At 52.2% G+C, this 26,220-nt stretch overlaps 9 protein-coding genes across 9 annotated transcripts; 6 read left to right on the top strand and 3 right to left on the bottom strand.

Moving 5' to 3' along the window:
• Positions 1 to 1,212: 1,212 nt before the first annotated feature.
• Positions 1,213 to 2,935, bottom strand: BO85DRAFT_10956 (uncharacterized protein). Its single transcript, XM_025653840.1, has 3 exons — positions 2,066 to 2,935; positions 1,712 to 1,740; positions 1,213 to 1,649 (listed from the first exon to the last, which is right to left on the bottom strand). The coding sequence occupies exons 1-3, from the start codon at positions 2,671 to 2,673 to the stop codon at positions 1,522 to 1,524; spliced, it is 765 nt and encodes a 254-aa protein (XP_025520797.1). The 5' UTR covers positions 2,674 to 2,935; the 3' UTR covers positions 1,213 to 1,521.
• A 2,187-nt stretch (positions 2,936 to 5,122) lies between these two features.
• On the top strand, positions 5,123 to 6,330 carry BO85DRAFT_11087 (uncharacterized protein). Its single transcript, XM_025653851.1, has 3 exons — positions 5,123 to 5,212; positions 5,351 to 5,388; positions 6,007 to 6,330. The coding sequence occupies exons 2-3, from the start codon at positions 5,367 to 5,369 to the stop codon at positions 6,216 to 6,218; spliced, it is 234 nt and encodes a 77-aa protein (XP_025520798.1). The 5' UTR covers positions 5,123 to 5,212; positions 5,351 to 5,366; the 3' UTR covers positions 6,219 to 6,330.
• Positions 6,331 to 6,441: 111 nt separating this feature from the next.
• BO85DRAFT_361398 (uncharacterized protein) lies at positions 6,442 to 10,357 on the top strand (the record flags this gene model as incomplete). Its single annotated transcript, XM_025655589.1, has 5 exons — positions 6,442 to 6,516; positions 7,510 to 7,762; positions 7,888 to 8,949; positions 9,312 to 10,040; positions 10,155 to 10,357. 5 exons carry the CDS (start codon positions 6,442 to 6,444, stop codon positions 10,355 to 10,357), a joined length of 2,322 nt encoding a protein of 773 aa, XP_025520799.1.
• Positions 10,358 to 11,539: 1,182 nt separating this feature from the next.
• Positions 11,540 to 14,156, top strand: bgt3 (putative cell wall glucanase). Its single transcript, XM_025653853.1, has 3 exons — positions 11,540 to 11,650; positions 11,801 to 13,723; positions 13,773 to 14,156. The coding sequence occupies exons 2-3, from the start codon at positions 11,823 to 11,825 to the stop codon at positions 13,915 to 13,917; spliced, it is 2,046 nt and encodes a 681-aa protein (XP_025520800.1). The 5' UTR covers positions 11,540 to 11,650; positions 11,801 to 11,822; the 3' UTR covers positions 13,918 to 14,156.
• Positions 14,041 to 15,552, bottom strand: BO85DRAFT_11166 (SRR1 family protein). Its single transcript, XM_025653854.1, has 3 exons — positions 14,906 to 15,552; positions 14,765 to 14,845; positions 14,041 to 14,701 (listed from the first exon to the last, which is right to left on the bottom strand). The coding sequence occupies exons 1-3, from the start codon at positions 15,342 to 15,344 to the stop codon at positions 14,355 to 14,357; spliced, it is 867 nt and encodes a 288-aa protein (XP_025520801.1). The 5' UTR covers positions 15,345 to 15,552; the 3' UTR covers positions 14,041 to 14,354.
• A 118-nt stretch (positions 15,553 to 15,670) lies between these two features.
• Positions 15,671 to 17,660, top strand: BO85DRAFT_454945 (phosphotransferase enzyme family protein; the record flags this gene model as incomplete). The annotated part of the gene is made up of 4 exons (XM_025661353.1): positions 15,671 to 16,054; positions 16,103 to 16,211; positions 16,273 to 16,493; positions 17,364 to 17,660. 4 exons carry the CDS (start codon positions 15,671 to 15,673, stop codon positions 17,658 to 17,660), a joined length of 1,011 nt encoding a protein of 336 aa, XP_025520802.1.
• A 439-nt stretch (positions 17,661 to 18,099) lies between these two features.
• Positions 18,100 to 18,956, top strand: BO85DRAFT_433462 (copper acquisition factor BIM1-like domain-containing protein; the record flags this gene model as incomplete). The annotated part of the gene is made up of 3 exons (XM_025658423.1): positions 18,100 to 18,313; positions 18,375 to 18,688; positions 18,750 to 18,956. 3 exons carry the CDS (start codon positions 18,100 to 18,102, stop codon positions 18,954 to 18,956), a joined length of 735 nt encoding a protein of 244 aa, XP_025520803.1.
• Positions 18,957 to 19,231: 275 nt separating this feature from the next.
• On the bottom strand, positions 19,232 to 20,498 carry BO85DRAFT_410247 (alpha/beta fold hydrolase; the record flags this gene model as incomplete). Its single annotated transcript, XM_025657469.1, has 1 exon — positions 19,232 to 20,498. Exon 1 carries the CDS (start codon positions 20,468 to 20,470, stop codon positions 19,232 to 19,234), a length of 1,239 nt encoding a protein of 412 aa, XP_025520804.1. The 5' UTR covers positions 20,471 to 20,498.
• A 720-nt stretch (positions 20,499 to 21,218) lies between these two features.
• Positions 21,219 to 25,323, top strand: BO85DRAFT_473551 (uncharacterized protein; the record flags this gene model as incomplete). Its single annotated transcript, XM_025662630.1, has 2 exons — positions 21,219 to 21,254; positions 21,313 to 25,323. 2 exons carry the CDS (start codon positions 21,219 to 21,221, stop codon positions 25,321 to 25,323), a joined length of 4,047 nt encoding a protein of 1,348 aa, XP_025520805.1.
• Positions 25,324 to 26,220: the final 897 nt, after the last annotated feature.

Genomic DNA, 26,220 nt, shown 5'->3' on the forward strand with positions numbered 1-26,220 from the left:
ACCCAGGGGTTCTGATTCCCTGTCGGAGTCGGAAACGGAGCCCCCCGTGATTCGGGCTGAAAGTGGGCTCCCCTTTTAGTTCCTGTTTTGCGATCTCAGTGTGGCTCCGCTTTTGTTCCCTGGCACCCAACCTGCCTTTCCTTGGTTCGTTATCGGTTTCAGCTGGAAACCTTCTGTTCCATCTGCTAGTCCACAGCACTATGAGTAGACTACGACAAAGTCTGTGGATGAGAGACATAAAGCAACTGGGCCCGACGGGTTCCCCGATGTTGCCGTGCTCCCGAGAGAGGCATTGATTCTAGATTTTTGTTTCATGGAAGTACTTAGGTTCGTTCGTGCGATCTTCTTCCGAGGAGAAATACGAGGTTTCACCGCCCAGATCGAACCAGTCGTCGGTCCTTCGAACAGGTAAACCTTCAACTAGTGAGTATGGAGTAGTGAGTAGTTATCTCGACCTGTCGGAAGGTGTCGCAGCTCGAACTCAACCTCACACCCATCTCGCATCGATGGTTCCATACCCACTTTATCTAACCTACACCTACCAAACAAACTTCGAGGACCTGCCTTTCCTCCGACTACCATCCAGTTAGTCCCGCGCACTGGGGCTACCGTACCTAATCTATTCAAAGTTCCCACCCTCTAATCGACACGCCTGAATTCTCCCGAGCACGGCCTCCCGATAGGACCCATTCAGGGAAGCCGCTTGTTGGACCACTCGGTGACGGTAAGTACGTAGTAGGCGATGATTGTGGCGGTCGCGAGGTCTGGTGACTGCAGAGCCTACCACCATTTGTAGATCAGGCAATGGCTGAGACGCGATGAGTAAAGTCCTACAAAGGAGAGTCTCACTCATCGCCATCCAGCGTATCCAGTATGGTTCAGCATCAGGTACGCGGAGCACCATCACCCGCCAATGCTGGATTGGATTCGTAACCCTCCGGTTGTCACATTGCCCGGCTCCGGGCCCCAATCGTTCGCCAAAGCTTCGCTCCGCTCCTTCCCCTCTTCTGTACCTGCTTAGGTTCCATCGCAAGCTCGGTGCTACTTAGTTGGTCCAAAGTCTCGAGTCTCGACAATGGTTGTTCAGATGGGTCTAACGTCGCAGTATCCGTACTACTCACCTATCCGTGGTAGTTCTGGAACTGTCCTTTCCAGAGCGATTACTTAGCGAGGTATAGTAGTATTTTCCGGGACCGAGGAAAGAGACCAATCAGAAGAAACAACTCCTGTCATCAGGAGAGTAGCAAAAGAGGGGCATATGGTTGGAAATGAAGACTAGAATCAGAAAAGGCAAGCCGACATAGCAGTAAAGTGAGACAGGAAAGAAGCACGAAATGAAGAGCGAGAAGGCGGAGACCAGGAGAGCGACCGGGGGGTCACGGAACTACCACATAGTGCGAACGCGGACTTTAGCACCCTGCATCGATCACAACGAGCAATGCCAATGACAGGGGAGGAGGAGGTCTGACACCGTTGCTTGCGTTCAGCCCAAGGACTCCACCAACCCGACGCTAAAGGCAGCTAAGGTGGTGAGCATGCCACACACATGGCCTCCTGGAGGGTGAGATTTGCGACTGGGCGGCGCAGCAACTCAGCGTTTGCGAACTTGTCCGAAAGAGGGAGAGCTTGGATTACGACGACCTTTTCCACTAATCCCCGTCTGGTAAGTCTCCTGTGTCCCTTTTCGGTTCTCTGAGGGAGGAGACGATACCAGCTATCCACTCAGTAATCTTAGTATTCCTGCGATGGCGTCAATGATATGTTATGGCCCGAACCGACGGGCTAACGGTGGATTGAGTGGACGGAGGATGAGGAGAAGACGGAGCAACAACAGCAGCAGCAGCATGTTGGAGACCAAAGCTGAGTCTGGAGCTCCCCACAAGCTACACCAGGTCCGGATCCGACCCCTCCTTTGTTGGTTCTCCACGTACTCCGTGCTCGACAGCTAGCTAGTCCTCTTCATCTACTACGCCGCACAGAGGTGGTAGTTCACCATTGTAGCCATCGGACAAAAGGCGTCCCAACAGTTGCAGTCTGGCTGCAGCAAAGTACACGGCATGCTTACTTTAGCTCCTGCACGTCGAGGAAGTGGTAAACCTTCCCATTGTTGGTGCTGGTGGTGGTGCTGCTGCTGCGGACACAGCATCGGCCGGTCCCCCTTTTAAACATATATTCCGAGACAACCATAACGGGAGGCCCTTCTGTGCCGTCCGATTCAAACTTCACATGGGAGTGGGTGCACGAGGACATTCTTATGCTTTTCTCGAACAGGAAAAGAACAGCGGAAACCCCATTTTCTGGCGGGCATGGGCCAGAAGAATCGTGCTGTAACAGTGTGGCTGGGAAAAGAAAGTAACTTGACTTATCTGGCCAGTTTGCTTTAGTTGCTCTCCGGGAGGCTAGAATCGTCGAAGCACCACTTTCTTTGATTTCACCTCCCATACCACCCAATCGCCAAGTCCCACTAACGGTGGAGCTGCCGTCTGATTGCACGGAAGCCTCAGTGGAGCTGTCCCGTGAATTCTGGCAGGCTGACTGAATGAGCGTCCCCGGCTGAATATGGAGAGGAAGAGAGAAAGAAAATTTGGGCCGCGCCCCGTCAACGAGAATCAAATCATGACCCTTCCTTACGATAAATAAAGTGGTGTTGTGGCCACGGCCCCGTTGGCCCATCCGGGGCGTACCGGCTCCTCCTGGCCATGGACACTGCACTTGGCTTCAAGGATGATTTCGATCGCCCAAAGGTAAGAGTAGGTTCATCACTTCTCAACGTATGAAGGTGTCTTGGGAAGCATGATGCAGGAAGCTAGTCGCCGGGAAGCGGCAGGATCAGGAGCCCACCAAAGTGCCAATGATGATTGATCGGCCGCTTTCCAGCCCAAGAGCTGGGGTTACACCGTCATTACTCTCCTTTCAGCAGCAGCAGCATCATCATCATCATCATCATCATCATCATCCGCATGGGGAGGGTGAGTAATAAATTAATCGACCGGACACCGTTAGGCTGTCTCAAGTTTATTCGAACCGGGCCGAGGAGGGATGGATAGGATTGGACGGTTAATGACAGCATCAACTCGCAAACTGCCAAACTTTCGTCATCCCGAAGAGAGAAAGGGAAGCAAAATTGAAATAGGAAAAACAAAAAAAGTCAAAAAAGAAATGAAGCAAACTTGAATCTGCTGGGGCTTACGGAATACCTCAGATGCCACTGGTCTTTGTGTGCGTATGTGTGGTGGTAGGAGTAGGAGTTGATCTTGATTGATGGGGGGCTCGGGAGGGGTGCCATTCGTTGAGTGGCGCCTCTGAGATGTGGGAACAAGGCTGACAGCAGCAAGTCAGATCGGTCGTTCTCATACCGGAGTGTAACCAGATCGAGTCGCGTATTCCGTATTTTTGACTGGATGTCCCGCGAACGAAGAAAAACAGGCAGACAGATGGGGCTAAAATCCTCGGAGAGGAAACAAATGGCGAATGAAATTGACAGATTGGGATTATAAAATAGGAAAAAGGAAAATCAAAACAGAAAATAGGCCGTGATATTGACTGAACTGGAATTATTCAATAAGAAGGAATATCGAACAAACAGTCTGGAACAATTTAACCCATATCAGCAAACGCAGACAACGGTAACGACGAAAATAACGTCCTCCATGACAGGATCATCCGCACTATCGCGGGATCAATAGATGGCTAGAGCTGTGGTGACTGGGCCGATCCATCGAGCCAGCGTCACAGGCCATGTCTACTAAGTGGAGTTGGGCTGGGCTGTTCAGGGCATGGCAATTATGGTTTGTCAATCCAGGGTGCCATTTCAGCAGCTCATTATCAATAACGATCACCATTGTGAGCTCTAAACTATGACCCTTTAAGCATGACCGGGGGTGGCCGGCCATATCCTAGGCAGCGACTCGTGTGGGTGGGAATCAAGCTCTTACCCGGTGGTACCTGGATTGAATCTCTGAGAGATCCCACTCCGATGGTGGACTCGACCAAGTGGTTCTTCCAAACCCATGATATCCAGTTATTTCCCAAAGACGAGGATTATACTTCGCATCTATAACAAGATGTTTGGACGGTGCCGTTCAATCCGACTACCTACTTCAAACTAACAACGGCTACTGTACTGTGCCTAATCCTCCCGGCGCCAATCTTCATTAATCCAGACCATCCATTTTCTGCCCTTTCCTCTCAAACCTGAAAACACCTGTGTGGGTATTGGAGCCCAACATGCCAATGGGAAATTTTCTTTTTCTATCTGTTTCCATTTTTTTTCTTGCCCTTTTCATTTTTTCCATTTTCCCTTTTAGTCCAGCACTAATCATTATCCTCGACAATGTGAATGCCTTTTTCTCTTCATGCTTCTACTTTGAGAGATGTTTGGGGCTTGTAATCTTTTTTTTATTGTATTAGCAGAGACAGCAGCTCCAAGATGACTGGCCAAATGACTCGAGATAGCGTTGACTGGGCGAAGTTAATGCAAAGAAGAAAAATGAAAATGCCAACGAAGAAAAGAAGAAGAAAATGACAGCTGATTAATAATCCCGGCCAACACGATCTGTCACGGCCATATTGACACTCACCCGGCCGGATGCACACACACCCGCACACCCACTCTGCTCTTAGGGTGGTGTGGGTGGCAGGTGCTTGCTACTAACCTACTACCAAGTAGGTAAAAGTAGCTGCATGTTCTCCCTCCACTACTCATGCCTCCTAAGTGGCAGCTCGCAAGCCATGATTGTCACAGTAATTTCATGAGATTATTTCCCGGCCTGTTATAATTAGCTGTCTGCAGCATGATAGGCGAGAGAAGCCATGCGGATTACCACTGACCATATACCACTTACTCTCTGTACATACACCGTTCGACACTCGGTTGATCAGTAGATACTTCTCCAGACCTAACCACCAACTGCTCCCTTTTTGGATCACCGTTCTCACTGGCGCGTTAGTCTCCGATCCATTTCTGGTCGTCACAATCTCAAGTACAAAAACGCAAGCGAAACAACGGAACCCCATCTGCTTGACCTCCTCAAAGTTTTGAGATCTCGACGCTTGGCGGCTGTTTCCGATTCTTTGTCTACTGTCTTTGTTCTACCTTTCTTTTTTCCTACTCTTTAAGCTTTGCCCATCATCCCTCATACTGCTGCTAATCTAGTCCAGTTGCCAGTTTTGCTGGACAGTTTTTCCTAGTTTTAACCTCGACGGGTCAAAGGTACGTTCTGCTTCCTTGCCAGTTATCCCTACTACCCACGGTTCTTATCGTCAAACAATTCCCGGGGTCGCAGCCATGTCAGTGGTGGCCTACAGGTAAACCGTCATCCGCTGCATCTAATATTTCTTTTTTGCAAAGAAAAGTCCCCTACTGTATGCCGTGCTCGGCGTCTACTGGTTCTCTCTCCCTCTCTTATCCTCACTCTCTCTTCCCCAGAATTCTCACCTTTTTTTGGCCCGTTGACTTTCATTATTTTCCTTTTTCCACAACATTTTATTCTTGGATTTGACTCTGCCACTGCATCCTGCAAATCATCCCCCCAAAAGACAATTCATCGAGTCAGCCATCTCTTTCCTTTTCAATTGCGCCTGACTGTCGTCAGGAGTCACTTTGTTCGAGTCAATCCTCTTCAGAGACCCTCAAAGTGTCGCATTCGCGTTTTTGCTCCTGCGTCCTGCATCCATCCTGGTCAATATTACACCACCTTCCCGCTAGTTACAAGCTCATCCTGATATCCCCACTAGTCAGTGCATCCCTCTGACGCTGTCCTGCCCTCCGTCACTTGTCTGTTTTCTTTCCCTATTTCTTTTTTATTTATTCATTTTTACCCTTTATTTTTTTTTTTTTCATTTAGATCCCTTTTCTATTTTCTATTTTTTTTTTATTTTTTTTTCTTTCCGTCCCCCTTCTCCCTGCTTTAATTTATTTCTCCCAGACTTCTTCATCTCCCCCCATACCTGTTCCGGAATAGCTAGCTGGTGAACAACTCCTCTGACTGAAGGATGGGTCTCCAGCGCAGCTAAATAACGACCCTGGACCCTCCACAATTACACTTGCACACTCGCATTGCACCGTTTATCCAGGCCCATCATCGCCAGGCCCCCTTCCTTTCCACCCTCCCCCCCCTCCCCCCCCCCAGTTCAGAACCACACGGACCAACGAGCCACTACCGTTACCCTTCAGCCTCTCATTAGCTTTCCTTTTCATAAGCTCTTCTCTAGTCTAGTCTAGATATCCTTTCCACCCCCGTTTCTGGGCCCCTCCCTCCGGACTATCTTCTTACGCGCATCCTTTCTTCTCTCCCGCACCCAAGCTGAACTTTGTTTTATGTCTCTCCTCTAGATTTCCCTCCCCTTATTATATGAGCTGAAGCCATTGAAGGACGAAAGCAAAGGAAGGTCAGAAAAAAATAAAAAAGGATTATCATCCCGGACCATTCGAGGTCAGTCATGACCGGCATGGTTCAGACTGACCTAGCTCATCCACCTGCACCAAAGTACAAGGACGAGCCAGTGGAAGATCCTGTGAGTGTATTCTCTCATCTCTTCTTGAGTGCTAGAAACCAGTGCTTTTTTGCCTGTTATGTTGTTCTTTCTTTTCCAGTATTTTCTTTTTCCCTTCTCCGACCTTTCTATCTTGGTCTTTTGCCTCTCATGCCTGCATCAATCCATGCCTTTGCCTTCATCCAAGGTCAACCTGGCCTACTGCGCATGAGTGCTACTGGGGAGAACCCGGGAGTATGTGGGCATTTGGTCCTCAGTAAAGCAGGCCTCCCTGCTTGTTGAGACCGTATACGATAACCTGACCGTGTCGCCTGTTTCCACTGCGATGACGTCTCCCGCAATGCGCCAATAATCAATGCACGGACGCCTTGTCTTCCGACGTCCGTCGAACACCCTGTGGTCTCACCCTCGACATTCGGAATATTCTTGCTAGAGCCGCCAATGGGGCTGGAAAGTTTCTTCAGCACGGGTCATGCCCACATCTGCCATGCTCTCTAGCCGCGCTTGCAGAAAGTCATCGCTGACTCGGCTTTGACTGTTCGACCAAACTATGAATCTGATTCGGATCCCACGTGTCTTCCTTCCACGTTCCCTTGGAGGCGATAAAGGAGGGTCATTCTTGTTGCCTGAATGACACAACTTACCAGCAGGATGGACATCATACCCGCCGAGGTTTTGGGAGGTGCGAATAGGTCCAGAGTTGCCAACCTTTTACCAACGATGCTTGCCTGTGGCAAGTGCTTTCCTTATTGCGTGTATGCCGCCATATACGCATCGGGCTGTCTCCTACAGATGCTCAACCATATGTGTGCTTGGTCCCTTGCTTATAGAATAAGCAACTCTCTGATTTGTGCTTCCATATGCAGTTTCTGATTCAACTACATTGTTTTTTTGTCATGCACATACTTAAGTGTTTCCTTGATTATATCGCAAGCTGCAATATTCAAACACTCGGGTTCTGAAATTTGTTTCGAGAATAATTCAGGTTCTAGCGCTAACTGTCGTTTGACCCAGCATCGCCATCCCGGCCCGCAACCGCCTCATCTTCACCATCCTCGACCAACTCTTCTGGTCCAGCCACAGAAACAACCAGAATCACCACATCAGCCTTCAACTACCCTACCGTCTGGTTCATACGCACATCACGCCTTAGGCAACGGAGTTATACATCATCAGCACTCCTACGGCCCGCCATCAGAGCATTCGTACTATTCATCTCATTCCTCTTATAGTACCGCAAGCGCACCCAGTCAGTACTCATCAAGTGGTAAGTGCGGTGTAAGGGGTTTCTTTGGTATTTTTGGTGTAATGGTATCCGCAGCAGCAGTGACAACAATATGCTCCAAAGGTTGTTCTGGTTAATCCATGCCACAGAGGCTGATTCATGTTCAGGACCGCCAGCAATGATGGCTACAGCAACGCAAATGCAGCGGCCGTATCCTCCGATTTATCACACGCCCCAATCCAGCTCGCCTGCTTCAGTAGCTTCCCAAACACAGGAACAGCATAATCGCGGCATATACACACAGTCGCCCCAAATGACCTCGCAAATGTATGGTTATCCGCCATACTCACCCATGAATCCCGTACAGCCTCCACCCTATGGACCGAATACGTCTCCCCAACAGCATCCTCTTACGACACAGCCACTGATGGTGCCCCATCCGACAAGCACTGCGCAGTTACCGCATCACCCGGCTCAGGCTCCAACAGGGAACTTGTCAAGTAGTCCAAACTCAGCTGCGGCACAACAGCCAACGCCCCCTCAGAGAACGATGCTAAACCCCCCTCATTCAGCAGCTAGTGGTGCACCTTTGTCAGCCAGTGCTGTTCACCATCAAAACTCTAATGTCGGGGCCAGCTCTAGTGCGGCACCAGGACCAATCCCTGCGACAACCCCCCTGGTTGTCCGACAAGATAGCAATGGTGTCCAGTGGATCGCGTTTGAGTACTCTCGGGATCGTGTAAAGATGGAGTATACAATCCGCTGCGACGTTGAGTCGGTTAATGTGGATAATTTAAGCCAGGAGTTCAAGACTGAGAACTGCGTTTACCCTCGAGCCTGCTGCAGCAAGGACCAGTACAGAGGCAATCGACTGGTCTACGAAACTGAATGTAATGCTGTTGGATGGGCCTTGGCGGAGCTGAACCCGGCACTGAGAGGCAAGCGTGGGCTGATTCAGCGGGCAGTGGATAGCTGGAGAAATAGCAACCAGGACCCTCGACTTCGAAGCCGGCGTGTGAGGAGAATGGCCAAGATTAACAAGCGGCAGGGGATGCCTGTGCCTCCGCCTCACATGGCGCCTTCCACCCCTGTTGGCCCTGGGTTGCCAAGTGCTAGTATGCCCGCCCCCGGTCCTCGTCCCAGCCTAGGGCCATTGCCCATGGGCCCCCCTCAGCTACATCACCACCATGCCCAGCCAGATGGAAGTGCAGGCCACGAAGAAGCTAGCGGTATGTTCCACCACACATGATGTGCTTGTCCCTGACACTGTTTGAATGAATCGACGGTGCTCATGTCGGTTTGTCTTGTATTGTTCGATGTTTTATTGCCATGTCTAAGTAGGCAGATCGCCACCGAACGGACGTGAATTTGGTGTGCTTTCTTCCAAGTGATATGGATACCGTACCCCATGTATTTCTATTTGGTCGGGAGAGGCTCTTGTCGTTTTGTTGTTTGTTGTTTTGCCCATACCCGGTTCATGTTTCGCCTGTTATGCTACGTTGACGCTGTACCCCGCTGTGCTTTCAAACATGACGTGCCACCTGCAGTTTTGCGTAGGCTAATTTATATATTGTCCTATCATACATAATAGGTACCACTGACTATACGAACGGTACCAGTCGTCCACCTGTCTCGGATGGTCTGCAACCCGGACCATCACCAACGGACATCCGCACGGCGCAGGTGTTCCATGGCTATCCTTCCTATCCGACCCCCGCGACGGCCGCAGGGGGACCAAGGGGTCCCTCGATACCACCACTACTCCGAGATAGTGGCCTCGGGTCTCTCGGGCGCCACCCGACCATTGCGACCTCCTCGAACCGGATCGAAGAAGTGGACGATGACGATGACGAGCGCAACCCAAGCAGCGATGCGCTCTTTGGCACACTGCCCGAGGGCAAACGCCGCAAGTTCATCCTCGTGGACGATAACCAGCGGGGTTGTCGCGTACGAGTCAAGGTCATGCTGGACCAGGTTGATATGGACGAGCTTCCAGACTCCTACAGGATGTCTAATGCGGTATACCCCCGGACATACTTTCCAGTTCAGATGAGGGACCCGGGTCGAGTCGTCCCTGGGAATCGATATATCAAGGACCACGTTGGGGTGGATGAGGAAGATGCCGATGATGATGACAGCCCGACCGTTGGAAGGATCATGGTTCCCGCACCACAAATTGATGGTGAGGGAGAGATCGCGGTTCCCCGGCTGTCCCGAGGACGACGGAGAAGAGAGGTACTCTTGAATGACCTGGGCTATCGAATGAGTTGGAGCCAAAGTCGAGTGTTTGCGGGGCGAATGCTGTTCCTGCAGCGATCTCGTGCGTGATCTTCCCTTCCCTTACATCCCTTGCGTCGCCTGCATGTTGGCCATGCAGTACCCACCTCGGAATACCTTGAATGTGACTAATCTTTGGCCCGTGTCGGGAATGTAGTTGACGCGTACCGAAATAAGATGCGCAGCACGATGCTGGCGGCCGGCCAGGAACCGACATCCATTCCTCGGCATTTCGAGACGCGGGCGGGCAAACGACGATTCCTCGAGCGTAAGCGACGGGCGGCGGGGGGCCCGACTCGGGGTGCCGGTGCTCATGGGGTGTCTGCCTCGCAGCGCAGTGCTGAAGAGGTCGAGGCTTGAGCCATGCAGCTTGAAAACACACCATCTCCTTCTATTTTTATTCAGTGCTACCGTATCCCTGAAGGGTCTGTCAGGGAGATGTTTACTTTGACCGTGTCACTCGTTCCTTGTCCTAGTTCGCCTGATCCTTCTGCCGGGTTGTCCCTCAGGGTTATGCTGACGGGGCCGACAGCGATCATGGGCCGCTATGTAAAGTAATAGATATCGGGAGGGAGTCCAAGAGAGGGGAAAGGGGATATGGCGGTCTGATGGATCGGGCGTTGGATTTCGATGATGATTTTTTGTTCTTGACATGATTATGATGATTTGACGGCTGCCCTTACTACGAAAACAATATGATGAATGACTGATGATGAAACTCTGAATGTGAATGATGGTATTGTGGTTTTGTTCCTTTTCCTTTGGTGTCATGTCAATGAAACCCCAAAGAATACGGGGACCAAACAAGGTTAATTGGTTGCTGCCTGCCGCATTCAGTGCATCTGGGCGGGCACGTGCAACCCCGATTCCGATTAGGTCGAAGCGGCAGTGGACCAACCGGGGAAAGACCCTGACCCGATGCGGCTTAGTGGCTGCTGGACCCTGGCGTTTAGTACGACGTTTGGCTTCCAATTCAGGGCACAGTTACATACACCCGCTCCATACAGCCATACAGTATACAGTACAAGTCTAGTGGTTGTCGGGGCCACCGCCGCTCTCCCTCCCACCCATCCCTCCACCAAAAAAGTAACTTCATCCATTAACCTTTTTGCTCGTCGCCATGGAAGCTGGGGTCCTTTTCTCCACTGCTTCTGTGCCGCATGCAGTCACTTTATCTACTACCAATCTTCCGACTTCCATCCATCGACTGCCACCCACCCTAGGAACAACTGACTACTCGTTGTTTCTCTTTCATATCCGCCTTCTCCATCCATCCTTCCACCCCCTCACGTCCCAAATCCAAGACACCCCGAAACTTAGTCTAAGATCCGGGTTTGCATTTCAAATCTGATTGAGTTCGTGGCTGCGTTCCTTTTTTCTATTTCGGCGGTATGCTGACAATTGCGTCGAAGAAAATAGCACCGTCGCAATTCACTGGTCCACGATATTCCGCCCATCCTTGGGTGACTTTCACGGGATCGTCTGTAAACGACGAACCGTGGTTCCGCCCGGGCTGTCAGACTTGTTCTTGATTTAGAAACAACACCCTACGACGGTTGGGGTGCCATACTACTACTACCACCTGCCTGCCGGGAGACCGCTTTTTCTGCCCTTGCCTCGTTCGTCTGGCTGTCTTACTTGGGGTCTTGCTTGGTGTGCTCTCTTCCTTCCTTTCACTGCTCCTAATAGTAACTCTTCCTCATCTATCGCCCTCTCTTCCTTCGTCGCCAGTTAGCTCAGTACCCTATTATTATAACTATTTCGTCTCCTATCGCGATATTTCCTAACAATCATTCACAAAAGATTCCTTGTCACATGTTCCAGCATGGCCGGCGTGAACCGGTCCTTTAGTTACAGTCGCGGCGACGATGCGTTGTTGAGAGATGATGAGCGAGAGATCTCACCCCTCCGATCTGCAGAAGACGGTCTCTACAGTACATCATATGGCGACATCTCCCCGCTATCTGCTGGTTTTCAAGGGCAGACCAGGCCATTTGACCGAGGTCTGGTGTCAGTCCCGGAAGGTCAGAGTCTGGAGCGCCACATGACCTCGACACCGGGGATGGATAATCTAGGGCCGGCCTCTGTGGGTGGCGGAATCAGTGGTATCGCTCTTGGCGTAGCCAATTCTAATAATCGCCAGAGTGGAGTTGACGCTTTTAGGGAAACAGATGTTCCAGTACGCAATCTCCCTGCTGAACGGGATTTCAACACCACCGGCTCCGATAATCCCTGTATACCTGCTCCGCCCGATGGGGACATCTATCCGAATTCGGAGACGATGAGGTATCGCGACTCTTACAGCTCGCATACGGGGCTTGGTGCTGGCGCACCTTTTGCAGAACATAGCACGCCGGGAACCACGCCATCCCAACACAGCTTCTTCGATAGTCCGTACCAAGGTGTGGATGCTGGACCGTATCAGCGGCATTCGGCTTATAGTTCTCACGACTACCCGCTTGTCATCAATCCGGATGATATTGCTGACGATGGCGATGATGGGTTCCCTGTCCACCCCAAGGGAGTGGCGGACTACAGATCGAACGGAAATGTGCCTGCTGCAGGTGTCGCTGGCGCAGCGGCTGCCGGGGGGCTTTTAGGGAAGTTCCGGGCGCTTTTCAAGAAAGAGCAGCCTAGTCCGTATTATGATTCTGATATTGGAGGTGGGTTGGGAGGAGCCGAAAAGGCACAAGGAGGTAGGCACATTATTGGAGGCGGGAGTCGCAAACGTGGGTGGATTGTTGGGCTCGTATTGGCGGCAGTGATCGTGGCAGCTATTGTTGGGGGCGCTGTCGGTGGTATTCTGGGCCATCAGGAGCATGACGGCGATACATCTTCGTCATCATCATCATCGGGCACAGGGTCTGGTGGTTCGGATAAAGGAGATGGGCTGCTCGACAAGGATTCCGACGAGATCAAGGCGCTTATGAACAACAAGAACCTTCACAAAGTGTTTCCCGGTGTCGACTATACCCCGTGGGGAGTACAGTATCCGCTGTGTCTCCAATATCCTCCGTCGCAGAACAACGTTACGCGCGACCTGGCGGTGCTCACGCAGTTGACTAATACTATCCGACTGTACGGCACGGACTGCAATCAGACTGAGATGGTCCTCGAGGCCATTGATCGCTTGCAGTTGACTAATATGAAGCTCTGGCTGGGCGTGTGGATCGATACCAACACCACGACTACGGACCGCCAGATTAGCCAATTGTATAAGATCGTGGAAAGCGCAAACGATACCTCGATATTCAAAGGAGCTATTGTGGGTAATGAAGCACTCTATCGAGCAGGCTCCGACGTGGCGAGTGCAGAAACGAATTTGATCGGCTACATTAACGATGTGAAAGACCACTTCAAAGAGAAAAACATTGACCTCCCGGTGGGCACCTCGGACTTGGGCGACAATTGGAATGCACAGCTGGTCAGCGCAGCCGACTTTGTCATGTCGAACATCCATCCGTTCTTCGGAGGAGTAGAAATTGATGACGCTGCCAGCTGGACGTGGACATTCTGGCAAACGCACGACACCCCACTCACAGCAGGAACGAACAAACAGCAGATCATATCAGAGGTCGGATGGCCGACGGGTGGAGGGAACGACTGTGGGTCCGACAACAAATGTCAGAATGACAAGCAGGGCGCTGTGGCGGGCATCGATGAGCTGAACCAGTTCCTGTCGGAATGGGTTTGTCAGGCGTTGGATAATGGTACAGAGTATTTCTGGTAAGTTGCAGACTGCTACAACTGCAAGACGCGGCTAAGATATATGCAGGTTCGAGGCTTTCGATGAGCCGTGGAAGGTCCAGTACAACACGCCCGGTCAGGAATGGGAAGACAAATGGGGGCTGATGGACTCGGCTCGCAATCTGAAGCCGGGCGTCAAGATCCCTGATTGTGGCGGCAAGACAATTACGTGAACGCCGATACGTCTCTAGACCTGATGAAAGTGATGATGGATGAAATGTACACAACATATCCGACATACATCATGTGTTATGATGCATTACGACTGATCGATTTCTGCTGTGCTTCCTTGCGGTGTTAAAGCTTTGTCCTGGGACTGTATTCTATTGACCTGGTGCATGGGTCGGCTGCCGTCGTTCATTTGCGCGGCATTCTGACGAGTGTCACGACGCCATTCTACGCGAAGTGCTATTTGGCGTGTTTGTATATAGCGTGAGCGTGTGATCCACTTAGGGCTGACAATACGACCCTTGTTGCATGCATGCCGATTCGGTATAAGGGGCGTAGCGTAGGCGTGTAGCCAGTAGATGGTTATCATCATACTGGTCACCCATCATTCTCTCTGGTAATGGATAGCCATCCACATCTAAGATCATGATACCTTAGCATACTACTCCTCCCCCTCCTTCTCCAACGGATAATAAACTCGCATGTTCCAGAACGCATGTTCCTGCGCCTCAAACAGCGGCAACCGTACCGACCCCCTTCTCTTCACAAACGCACTCACCACCTCTGACTCGACATCTTCCAGCGGTCCCCCAAACACAAACGCCGGATCCAGCGCCAATAACTGCTCAAGATGTGTGCGCTCCGCACCAGGACAGAAGAGGAACGTACGGGGAGTTACTTTCTCGAAGGCATGCGGGGACTCGAGGACGGTGATGTCAAGGCTAGAGAGGAGGGCCGTGTCGAGGGTATTGAAGACAGGGTCTTGAGCGTAGGTTTTTATTGTTGGATCTGCTGATTAAGAATGAATGATTAGATGGGTAATTGAGGTAGATAGGATATGGATATACTCACGAGCAGAAGAAGAGGAAGAGATAGAGGCGATGACATGCACCAACGCAGCCAACTGATACAGCGAAACTAATCGTCGATCAACCCATCCTCCACGAAGGAATCCGCTCGGACTGCCGAGACCGATGCAGATTATGGAATCAATCCCTGTTCCTATTCCATTATGCTTATTCCATGTTGTAGTATGCGATTGTTGTGTATTATCCGTATTTGACTCTCGTGATTGTAATTGAGGAGGAAGGAGGATATTGTGAAGCGTCCTCTTCACCACATCGCACGTAGTTGATTCTTTCCATGTGCGTTGGATCTGAGTGAATTGCGATTTGAGGGAGTCGAGGGTGGTGGTGGGTGGGGCTTCGGCGGGGTGGAATGTTTCTGTTTCTTTTTCTTTTTCTTCTTTTGTTGTTGGTGATTGGAATTGGGATTGTGATTGTTGGTCTTTGGTGGTGCGCGCACAGCGGCGCGCTTTGCCGCTGGTGGTGACATGCGTCCAGCCGGTAGTGGCGTCGGTGATTTGGAGTCGTTTTTGCGCTTGTAAGGTGTTGTTGGGGTGAGGGTGTTTTTTGCGCGAGGTGTGGGGCATTTTGCTGGTTCTCTCTTCTTCTTTCGCTGTGTGATTGGGAGGAGGGGGTTGGAGCTAGTAGTAGAGAGTGTTATGGGCGTTGTGCTTGTTGGTGGAAGGGGAGATGCATGAATGGCAGAGAGAATTGAATGCGACGGAGGGGAGGGGAGGGGAGGGGAGAGCCGGCGGGCGGTAAGTGGGCGGGTTTGATTGGTGGGAGGATACTAAGAAGTAGACACGCTTATAAGGCGGCATAGCCTGGACCCATCCATCCTTTGCTCCCCACCATTTATTTCCACCAGTATACAATATCTTCGAAAGCGTATTGCTTCATTTCTGTATTAGATATGTCCAACACGGAAGAAAAGCAAAATTTTCTGTCTGTTGGCTCTGAACCACAAGTCAACATCCTCTACTCATCTTCTGGTTTCGCAGTACTCGATCCAGATACCATCAAGACAATGGCGAACCCCAGTAATACCATATTTTGCTGGGGCGGCGTAAAGATAGTGAAGATATCTCCTGAAGTTGTGGTCAAATTTGGCTCCCATGTCACACTACACGAGGCTAAAAGCATGGTGTTTGTTGATCAGAATACAGAAACTGTCCCAGTGCCCAAGATCTTTGCTTATTACTCTTATGGTCCAATTGACCGGGACATCGATGATTATGGGAGCTATTACGATAACTATATCTTCATGAGTTATGTGGAGGGTCAGAGGCTGGATAAGGTCTGGGATACTTATGATAGTGTGACAAAATGTCGAATTGCCGACCAGTTGAAAGGGTATCTCGATGAGCTTCGCCAGATTGAGCACAGGAATTACATAGGCTCCGTTGATCGTGGGCCTCTTCCTGATCCAATCCTAGGAGACCTTGAGTTTAAGGGTGAGTAGTGTCACCAATACCTGTCATTGATACTGACGCTACTAAGGACCCTTTGATTCAGAAGATGATTTTAACAATGCAATTATCAATGCGTATCAAGACAGAGCACCTAAACGTCATGTCAAGAATGTCCTGGTTGGTATGCTTGCGTCTCAGAAAAGACACAATATTGTGTTTACCCATGGGGATTTTCGTCATTACAATATTATGGTCAATAATGGGAACGTCACTGGAATCGTAGATTGGGAGTTCAGTGGTTGGTTTCCTGAACCCTGGGAGTTTGTCAAAGCTCTCGCGATATGGAAGTGGCAGAATGATTGGACTGGATATATGACACAGGTTCTCGAACCGTATTATACTGAGTATGCAGTGTTTTTGTTCTTCCATGAAGTTCTCTGGTGGTAATAACTGTCGTTGAGGTCTGTAAGACTGCTTGGAAAGAAATCAGTAGATAGTGGACTAGTCCCGGTAGACCAGGTGTCTGCAAGGTCGGAAGACAATGAAACTGCAGCTGACAGAAGTATGAGAGACAATATCGTAAGAACCTTGAACAATCTGAAGAGATAGTAGTGAGACATAGTCTTTCTTATTGTGCCTATCCGCATAGCTTTTAGATATCGAGATCACGTGATGTTATGGTAGGTGATGTCTTCCTGAGCCTAGATCAAGTTCAAGCTAAGGGCGTGCAGCCAAAAATCAAGCATGAGAAAAGCAGCGGATAAAGACATTACCTACAGTTATCCCTGTCATGCAAGCTTGATCACGGCGCTTCAAGTCAGACCAACATGCGTAGACTATACTATGGCGGGGTTGGGCGCTTAGCTACAGGCTGAACACCAACAGTATCAGCATTCGTCCAACTCACAACACAAATTGCATGGTATATCCGTTGAAAATGAAAGAAGTTGTTATCATACAAAACATACGATGCAAAGTACTAGATCGTTGACATCTCAGGGTTGGGTTTTGGTGTTCCTCTTAGCTGATTGGCTATGGCAAAATCGTGCCCCAACACAACCAGAACCGGGGTGATAATGCGAATCAGCGTGAAAGGTTGACAACCATTAGAAAGTTCCGTAGTAGCGCTGAGACGGGACTATACTAGCAGAAGGAGATAGTTAACTGAAAAACTGCAACGAGACTAATGGACAGAAGCTGCATGCGATCGTCCCGTCACACTGCGATCACCTCCCCATCGGCCCCTCTGAGTCGATCTCTAAGCGCCCTGCCCGGATAGCGCCCGTCGCTCCCCCTCTTCTGCTTCCTCCTGTGCCCTCTCGTGCCCTCTCCCAACCCTTGCTCGGCGCTACCAGCAGCTGCCTCTCCGCGAATGACAGTCCAGAACTGCTCCCTGTCGCTGTGATGTCTCTTGCAGCCCGCCTCCCTGGTCCATCCACCCAACCAATCTGCTTCTTGCAATCCTTCGCGCGCTCCCCAGTTGTAGTCTAGTCTGATCCCAGTCCTGCTATCAGCTAAACTTCTGCCGTTGGAACCGTCACTCATCCCATCCCATCCCCAATCGCCGCTGTCCCCTGCGGGAGTTGTCACATCGCACATTGCGCTGTGACTCGTCCATATCGCTTGTCTTCCCCGCTATGCCGGTGGCCGTGAGCGCCATTGCAGGAACCGGCCATGGCCTCTTCGTCTCGACTCAAAAAGTCATGGCAGCCCTCCCTCCCGCCCAGCTGCTGGAAGGCTTGGTTTCATGATGATCATTCTTCTTCCTGCAGTGCTGGATCGCTTGCCGTGACTGTTTTCGTGTGCCTCTTGATGAGTCGAGGTTGCTAGAGGTTATTTCTGTTCCATCTGACCTCCTCTGGCGCACTCCGTATATCTCCTCTTTCCTATATCTCCTTCCTCTATTGTTCTACCTACTGGTTCCCTCAGAATGAGATCCTTCAGCGACTCGATATCCCGCTGGACAGCGGCCCTCACCCTTCTGTGGCTAGGCCTGGTCAATGCTCACACCGTCATCACTTACCCCGGATATCGAGGTAACAACCTGCACACCAACGGTACAGTCGAAGAGACCAACGGTCTGGGTGTCGCTTGGAAGAACGGCTCCTACGTCTACCCCTATGGAATGCAATGGATCTATCCTTGTATGTATACCATCTTGCCTTTCCCATTTCCTCAAAGAAGGTAGTCGGCTGACTGTTTTAGGTGGCGGTATGGCCACTTCTCGCAATCGCACCAAATGGCCCGTCACCGGCGGTGCTGTCGCCCTTCAACCTGCCTGGTTCCGCGGTCATGAGACGGCCTTCGTTTACATTAACATCGGCTGGGGTACCGTCCCTCCCAACATGAGTAACCCCATGCTCTCGGTCTTTGAAATCGAAGGTCCCACCAACAACCCTTACCCCGGCACCATCTGTATGCCGCAAGTGCCGCTGCCAGCCAATATGAGTGTGAGCCCGGGTGATAATGCGACGATTCAGGTGGTGTTGGCGGCGAAGCACGGTGCTGCTCTTTATGATGTATGCAACAGCCCCTCTATGTATCCATTTAAATTTGGTTTGATACTGACTGACTCCATAGTGTGTGGACATCACCTTCGCTGAACCTGAGGATGTCGAGGAAGTGACCAAAGACAACTGCTTCAACTCAACGGATATTGCCTTCAAGTATGTCTTTGCCTCGAAGTCCTTGACGACTTCTGGTGCACTGGCGCGGCTGAGTAGTCCCGGGTTGAACGCCGTGGTACCGGTGCTGGTGATGGTGGTGTTTGGACTGTTCATGATGTGATGTGATGATGTATTCTGAAGTTGTTTTGTTCCCTGGTTACTCGGCACATACCTACCATACATACCCTTATACTCTCCTTATACCCATACCCCGTTTGGCTGTGAGCCGACGATGATTTCAATGTTTTGCAATGAAGTTGCATGTTTAATGTTCTATCATGGTGTTGTGGTAATAAGACTCATTACATACTATATATCGAATCAATCTCACATACCTAAAACCCTAAACATCTACGACAACTTACTTCTACCTCCTACCTATACCCTGCTATATAATTACAACCCCCTCACCACCCCCAAAATAACCTCCACCACCTCCCCCGGCGCCTCCTGCGGCGCCCAATGCCCCACCCCAGGAATCAACCTCACCTCCCTCAAATCCCCACAACTCGTTCCATTCCGCATATTCTCCAACGCCCCAGGCTCCTGATACACCCCCCAATCACTCTCCCCGGAGGCAAACGCACACGGTATTTCAATCCTCCTCCCCGCAAACACCTCCCAATCCCAAGTATATTTCCTCTCCGGCGTCGTCCGCACCCGATACCAATTCAACGCGCCCTGGAACCCCGTACGCGCATATTCTCCCACATACACCGACAGCTCCTCATCACTCATCCACTTCTTACTCTTCGATACACCCTCCGCATTCGCCTGCCGCATCATCTCCTCCACCGTGTCGGGCATACTCAACCCCACCGGCATGATATAATACCCCGGCATTCTGGCTAACTGTTCCCCCGTCCACGAGGAAATAGGTCCCATGCTCGAAGGGTCATTCCCTTCCCAGCAACCACTCTTCAGGTGAAAGTATCCCCGAAGGAATTCGTGGAGACCTTGCGCGGGGTTCTCCATCTCATGGCCGGCGTTTTCGGTAGAGTAGTACCATTTATAATGTTTCAGACCGAGGTTGTTTAGCTCGGTTTGTATATCTCCTCCTCCTCCTCCTTCTTTTTCCTTACTCTCATTATTTGCCTGGGGAATAAAAGCAGCCGGAACCCCCGGAAACGGATGACTTAGCAGCACGACACTCCGAAACATATCGGGTCTGGCGACGGCGCAAAACGCCGCCGTCACGGCGCCTGCATCATGACCTACGACGCATTCCACGGTGGTGTAGCCCAGTGCGTGGACGAGACTCACCACGTCCCGGACTAAGGACAGGCCGGTGAAGGTGGTAAGGTTCGAGTCGGAGTAGTTGGGGGCGTCTTTTTCCCAGCCTGTGGTGCGCCCGAAGCCGCGTCCGTCTGGGGCCACGATGTGGTAGTCCGGACCGGCTTGGTTGGAGAGTTGGGGGAGGATGTGGCGCCAGGAGTAGGCGAGTTCGGGGAAGCCGTGGAGGAGGAGGATGAGTTTGCGGGGGCGTGGAGTGGATGTTGTTGTTGTTGTTGTTGTGGGGGAGTTGGATTCGAGGATGTGGGTGGTTAGGGTGGGAGTGGTTGGGATGAGGCGGGAGGTTATGGAGGGGGGAAGGGGGAGGGGGGATAATGGTGGCGATGAGGAGGAGGAGGACATGGTTGTATTGGGGTAGTGATGGTGATGATAATGATTATGGTTATGGTGTGTAATATAGTAGGGTGAGATGGGGAGTATAAGGTTCAAGGGGAGAGGGGAAAGGGAAGGTTAAGTATCTGAAAAAGAGGGGGATCAGATGCTAATTGATGGTTGGTAATATGGATAAAGACCCGAGGTTAAATTACTTTATAGTCTACATATCTTCTTCATGATTAGTATAGTTGTTTAAAGGGTTCATGTTCATCAAGATGAAGAAAATCAGTTGGGAAGCAAACGAAGAAAAGGATCCATCCGGCTTGGCTCCATGACGCAAGAGCCCAACTTTGTTTTCCGACTTTCTGCTTCTTTGGCCAAACTTTACTTTTTCTCCTGTTTGTCCCTCCAACTGCTGCGTCACTCATTCTTGTTCTTCTTTCTCTACTTCTTACTTCTTCTTCATCTCCGGCCTGCATCCGAGCTGCATCCTTAATTCCCTCTCCTGCATTCTCCCTCCCCTCCTTGCTCGTCTCCCCTCGCTAATCTCGCCGCCCTCCTTTCCTTTCCCTTTCTCCGCCTCTCGTTCGCTTCCCCGTTGCTTTGCTGCCTTTTCCTTCGTGCCCATCAATAAACACTTTTCGATCTTCGCATACCAACGCCCGTTCGTTGCTATTCTCTCTCCATTCATCTCGCATCTACGACGTTTACGATTTACAAAAATCTATAATTAATTGCAACTTCCTCCTCTCCGGCCTCGGGCACCGCCTGAGCCATGTTCCGCAGAAAGAGGAGCTCCTCTCAGCATCAGGTGAGTCTCCTATTCCGCCGGTCCTCTTGACCTTCATCATCCCCATTGACACGCCCAGCATCCTCTCTCTGCCTCCTCCTCGCAATCCGCCCAATCCGCCGCAAGCCATGCCTTCCTCAAATCTCAACCCTCCTCCAGCAGCCTGTCCTCTGCCGCCGCTGCCGCCGCCCTCCGCAGTCTCACGCCGACCCCGACCTCTGTCGAAAATGTCCAAACAAAGCGCATGATGCAGCGGAGGGCCTCGGTCTCGTCCCAGGCAAGTGGCGTACCCAGTCTGCGTCCAACGAGTCGGAATGGCCTTCGTCGCGCCAATAGTTCGGCTTCCATGTCCACCCGTACATTCCGCGACCAGTCACCGCGACGCCCGGCCTCCAGTTCCGGTCCAGTCGAGGTTGCGCCGCCACTTCCTTCCATCCCTCAAGTATACTCCGCACGAAATAGTAATGCCCATCGTTCGGCCAGTGTCGGGCCGTCGCAGCGACCCAGCCCTCGTGGGAAGACACCGGCAGGACGAGGCATGAGCGTTGATCGCGGTTTGGCTACCCAGCCCGCTATGCGCGCGCCAGGGTCGACCCCGTCTCCCGAGCTTCGACGACCAACAAGTCGGAATTCCGTCAATTTCTCCTATCCGATGCACTCTAGGCCAAATTCCCCGGACGGGTCTATCAATGCATTGGATAGGCGCGATGCTTCCGCGAGCACCTCACTTGCAGGTCAGCTATCCTCGCCCGAATCTCCCAAAGTCAAGAATGCCAGTCCTCGATCGGTCCGAGCGACGAAGAGCATGGGCATGTCGCCGGGCAGCCCTGGTCGTGGCGCACAGTCCTCCGGCACTGCAGTAGCCGCTGCGCAGGCTGCGGTGGTGCCCCGGGTACAAGATGTCACTCAGACCCAACCCCCAGTTTCTGCGGCCCCTCGCATCGCTGCCCCTCGCGAGCAGACAGTCCCCGACCAGGCCCCTAGTCAGCCTGCTGCTCCCCCAGAACACAAGCAGCCAGTCCGCCCGCATCTAGTAAAACGACCTTCCACAGTACCTGAGGATGCCCAGGGCGAGGAACGTGCCGAGTCAAATATTCCTAAGCAGCGGCCTGTTCCACCCCGAGGCGGCAGTGTGACGCCCGATACGCAACCGACGGTCGCATTCCCACCCACACCCGATAGAAGCAAGGATCAATTACTCAGCCCGCCCATAAGTCCCAAGCTGCCCACGCAAACCACTGAGCCTGGCCAGGATAGCCAGCCGTCAGACATTCGCCAGTCAGGCAGTCCGGGCAGATCTGCGCACTTTTCCCGTCACTTGCTGGTGGCAGCCTTTGCCGGCGAGCAGCTGCACCAACCTCCCCCTCGGTCCCTGTCACCTGCCAAGTCGGCTATGAAGACTCCGCGCAAGATCTCACTTTCTCCGGAGGGGCGGACTGAATCCGTTCTCCGGCCGGGACCACCGCTGAGCGAGCTATCTGATGGGACCTCGGCAGCTTCCGACGAAGGGTCCAAACCAGGAATCCGGAGGAAGCCAATCAAGGTCAGTTTCGATGACGAGGCGGAGGTGGTGGGGGTTGCTGCAAGTCCACCAACATCGCCGGAAGAAACGTCTCCTGAGCCGTTGCCCGAGAAGCCCAAACCAAAGACTCATTGGTTTGGCGGGAAGAAGAAACCAACGCCGCTCAATACTGAGTTTGACGAAGTGCTGAAGCCGCGGCGAGCTCTCCCGTCTTTCGGCAGTATACGGGCTGGTCGGGATGGTGAGTCCCAAGAGAAATCCGTGCCTGAGTTGAGCGACAACGAGTCAACAACGTCGTCTGACTCGCCTGCGGAAGCACTGAAGTGGTCTTTCTCCAATGACCACGCTATCGGGGGCCTTCTGACCGAAAATCAATCGAAGGAAGCAGAGCCCCGCGTGGCGCCGCTCATGCTTGCGAATGCAGCCGAAAGCGAATCTGAGGCGGAGAAATCGCCACAGGAGAGTCATTTTGCTAGTGAAACGAGTCAGCCAGAAATTCCTACGGGGACGGTTGATGTTTCTTCTCATGCTGGGCAGGAGCGTACCGCAGAGACGACTTTGGCAGTACCCAATATTATGGTCCAGCCGGCGTCTCCCATGTTTGAGAAGGAGCGTCGGAGTCTCGAGTGGTATGAGGTTCCTGGGGGTTTCCCTCGCTCGTCGTTGGAGTTCGACTCCAAAGCCCATGGTAAAATGAAGGCGGAGGATTCCACGGACGCTACCAACAATGCCACCATAGGCCCTGCTGATGGCGAAAGCGGTGACGAGTCGGGCGACAGTATCTATAGTGATGCTGAGGAAGGAACCGAAGGCAATGGCTTCGGGTCGATCAACGCCATCGTGGACGATGAAACAGCTGCTACTTCGGCTCCCAAGAGCGCAACCAAGATACCTGCAGAGACTGGTGGCGCAGGGCGGTCTCACTCACCGTCTACCGACTGGCCAGATATACCTCAAACATGTCAAATTGCACGCACGGTGACTACGTTCCCGGATAAGGTTATGGAGCCGATCCCAGAATCCCCCGGATCTTCCCACGAGCCTCTTCCGTTTTCGTCACCTTATCCCCCGTTTCCGATCGAGCCGAAGAACAGACGAAGTTCTTCTCAAGCCGACATTTCACGTTCCTCTTCGGTCGCTGTTCGTCCAGCCAGGCATTCCATGCTGGTAGGAAGTAGCGACGCAATGCCTGGTAACAAGGCACCGCGCGCAGTGAATGGGTCAGCTGTAAATGGGCAGTTGGCATCCCAGCCCGAACCACCTAGTGTAAGGCAGCGGCCTACTCCAGACAGTTCCCGGAGACGGCCGGTTTCATGGAGCCCAGCTCTTGCCGACTCCCAGGACATGAGCCGTACGTCGCACATTAACGGCAGGACTTCGCCCGCGTCACCAAGACCGCTATCCAGCGGCAGTGATTCTTCCAGCAGCTTCAAGCGGGCTGGTCGACCTGCGCGCGCAGACTCCAACTACACTATGAGACGGACCATGCGAAGTACTCCGGGTCGCTTGGCCTCTAACAGAGCAACGTCCCCGCCAGTGGATACCCGCCCGGTGTCCTCCGAATCTGGGTTTGGCACCATGCGCACAACCTTACGGGCAAATGCTCCCAAACGTGAGAAGCCCTCGTTCTTCTCCAACAACAAGGCTCAAAAGTCCAGACTCACAAAGGTGCCGGGCGGTGGTTTCGCTTCCCGGTTCCCTGACTCGGACTCTGACGATGAGGGGTACGAGGCCTGGAGGTCACGTCATCGGTACGAAGATTCCAGCGATGATGAACAGCGGAGCCCGAATGCCATGCGACCCGTCCGGGGCATTCCTCGTCGGCAGGGAACGCACGACGGCGATTCGACAGAACTGGAAGACAGCTCAGATGAGGACCATCGTGCACCCCCGCTAGCCAATCCGCAGTCCCCAGCGAAGCCGAGCACATCTCGGGACCCTGCACTAGCTGCTGTAGCTAAAAATCGCGGGATGACGGAGGAGGAGCTCGACGAGTTCCTGCGCCAACCTAATCGTGGTCGGAAGCCTGGACTTCTCAAGCGTTTCAGCATTCGAAAGTCGAAGTCCCCTCTGGATAGAGGCTTAGTCAAGCCCGGGCTAGACAGTTCCGTACGCAACGGAGGGCCTGCAGAGCGGCCCCGAGTGGATCAAGAGCAAGCACGAGGGGAATCTCCCTTTCCCGGGGCCGAGTCGAATATCGTGACGACCATCACGGCGACTAATCCGCCCCCACCCCCATCCAAGCTGCTTCGCAGGCCTTCGCAGCGGTCCTCTCGCAGCGACAACTGGCCATTGCGCTCCGATCGGAAGGAGACTCGGACAGGCTCACCCCTTCCTGCGAATGGCCCTGCAGAGCGACTAGCCACCGTCGATGAAACTCCTCGGAACGGCAGTACGGTTGTTTCACCTTCTCAGGGATCTGTCAAAGAGAACGTGAATCCTTCGACTGGCGTGACTGCGGACAAGAGTGAGGGACGGCCAACCAACGTGGCGGACGTACCGATCTCATCTTCAGGACGCAAAAAACGATTTCCCCGACTCCGGAAGGCGTTTGGCCTGCGCGATTGAAGTGAAGCGAACCTTCTCTTCTCATATATATATTTATACATACGATCTAATACCTGGCCTTGCTATCTTCATCCTGTCATTTCTTCTCTTCGATGTCTTGTGTTGGAAATATGCGTTGTAATAGCTTGTTGATTTGTTAAGATCTGACCTAATTCATAATCATGGCGACTGCCAGCCATCGCAGATGATGCCTGGGGATGGGCAGCGACACGGCGCAATAGGAAGCAAAAAACATTGGGGCAGATGGGTTGATAAGACCTGACGAGAATACGGACTACATGGCGCTCAGAGATGGGGTATTGTTTGAACATTTGGGATTTCATTTTGGACTTGGTTGATACCCTCGTTTAGGTTGCCATTCCGGCCGAACGGCCGAGAAGAGGTGACAGGCCATGGCCGATAACTTACATAATCAATATTTATATGAGATCTACACTACGTTTTGGCTCATATTCTCTCGCATTGTTATCCTACTTGTAGATTTGCATCCTTCTTCTGTTTGAGTTGCAAAGTGGTGACCGGGGAGGGGAAAAGAGCAGGCTGAAGAGCAGGTGGAGAGTCAGCATGTGAGAGGTCCCTCTGCAGATTATTGTCCGACGGCTGTAACCTTGTGTGCAGCACGAGTAATCGATGCGGCAGATTATTCGGACGCGTCCTCCACGGCGATGGTGGGCACAACACTACGGAGCTCCCGGTTCACCCAGGAACCCAGGAAGCGACCGGAGATGAGCAGTCACAGAGCAAACAAGCTAGGCAGCAATGGCCTCGAACCGACCGGGTATTAGTTTCCCGCTGGGAGCGCCTAGACCCATTTGTTGCAACCAGCCGAGGAAGCTCAGAGCAACGAACTGGAGCTGGGATCAGGCAGGGTCAAGGAAAATCGGCAGGCTGGCGCCC

This window comes from Aspergillus piperis (genome assembly GCF_003184755.1).
Source record: "Aspergillus piperis CBS 112811 unplaced genomic scaffold BO85scaffold_1, whole genome shotgun sequence".
Classification (NCBI taxonomy): Eukaryota; Fungi; Ascomycota; class Eurotiomycetes; order Eurotiales; family Aspergillaceae; genus Aspergillus; species Aspergillus piperis.

Bases quoted from the DNA above. Each gene is read 5' to 3' on its own strand.
- BO85DRAFT_11087 (XM_025653851.1), top strand. From the start codon at position 5,367: ATGCCGTGCTCGGCGTCTACTG. The intron at 5,389-6,006 runs GTTCTCTCTCCC...ATGGGTCTCCAG, and splicing joins GCCGTGCTCGGCGTCTACTG to CGCAGCTAAATAACGACCCT.
- BO85DRAFT_11166 (XM_025653854.1), bottom strand. From the start codon at position 15,344: ATGCCCCACACCTCGCGCAAAAAACACCCTCACCCCAACAACACCTTA. The intron at 14,846-14,905 runs TTGATTCCATAA...GTGGAGGATGGG, and splicing joins TAATGGAATAGGAACAGGGA to TTGATCGACGATTAGTTTCG. The intron at 14,702-14,764 runs GTGAGTATATCC...CTTAATCAGCAG, and splicing joins CTCTTCCTCTTCTTCTGCTC to ATCCAACAATAAAAACCTAC.
- bgt3 (XM_025653853.1), top strand. From the start codon at position 11,823: ATGGCCGGCGTGAACCGGTCCTTTAGTTACAGTCGCGGCGACGATGCG. The intron at 13,724-13,772 runs GTAAGTTGCAGA...AGATATATGCAG, and splicing joins AATGGTACAGAGTATTTCTG to GTTCGAGGCTTTCGATGAGC.
- BO85DRAFT_10956 (XM_025653840.1), bottom strand. From the start codon at position 2,673: ATGGGCCAACGGGGCCGTGGCCACAACACCACTTTATTTATCGTAAGG. The intron at 1,741-2,065 runs GTAAGCATGCCG...ACGCCATCGCAG, and splicing joins CTCGACGTGCAGGAGCTAAA to GAATACTAAGATTACTGAGT. The intron at 1,650-1,711 runs GTATCGTCTCCT...GACGGGGATTAG, and splicing joins GATTACTGAGTGGATAGCTG to TGGAAAAGGTCGTCGTAATC.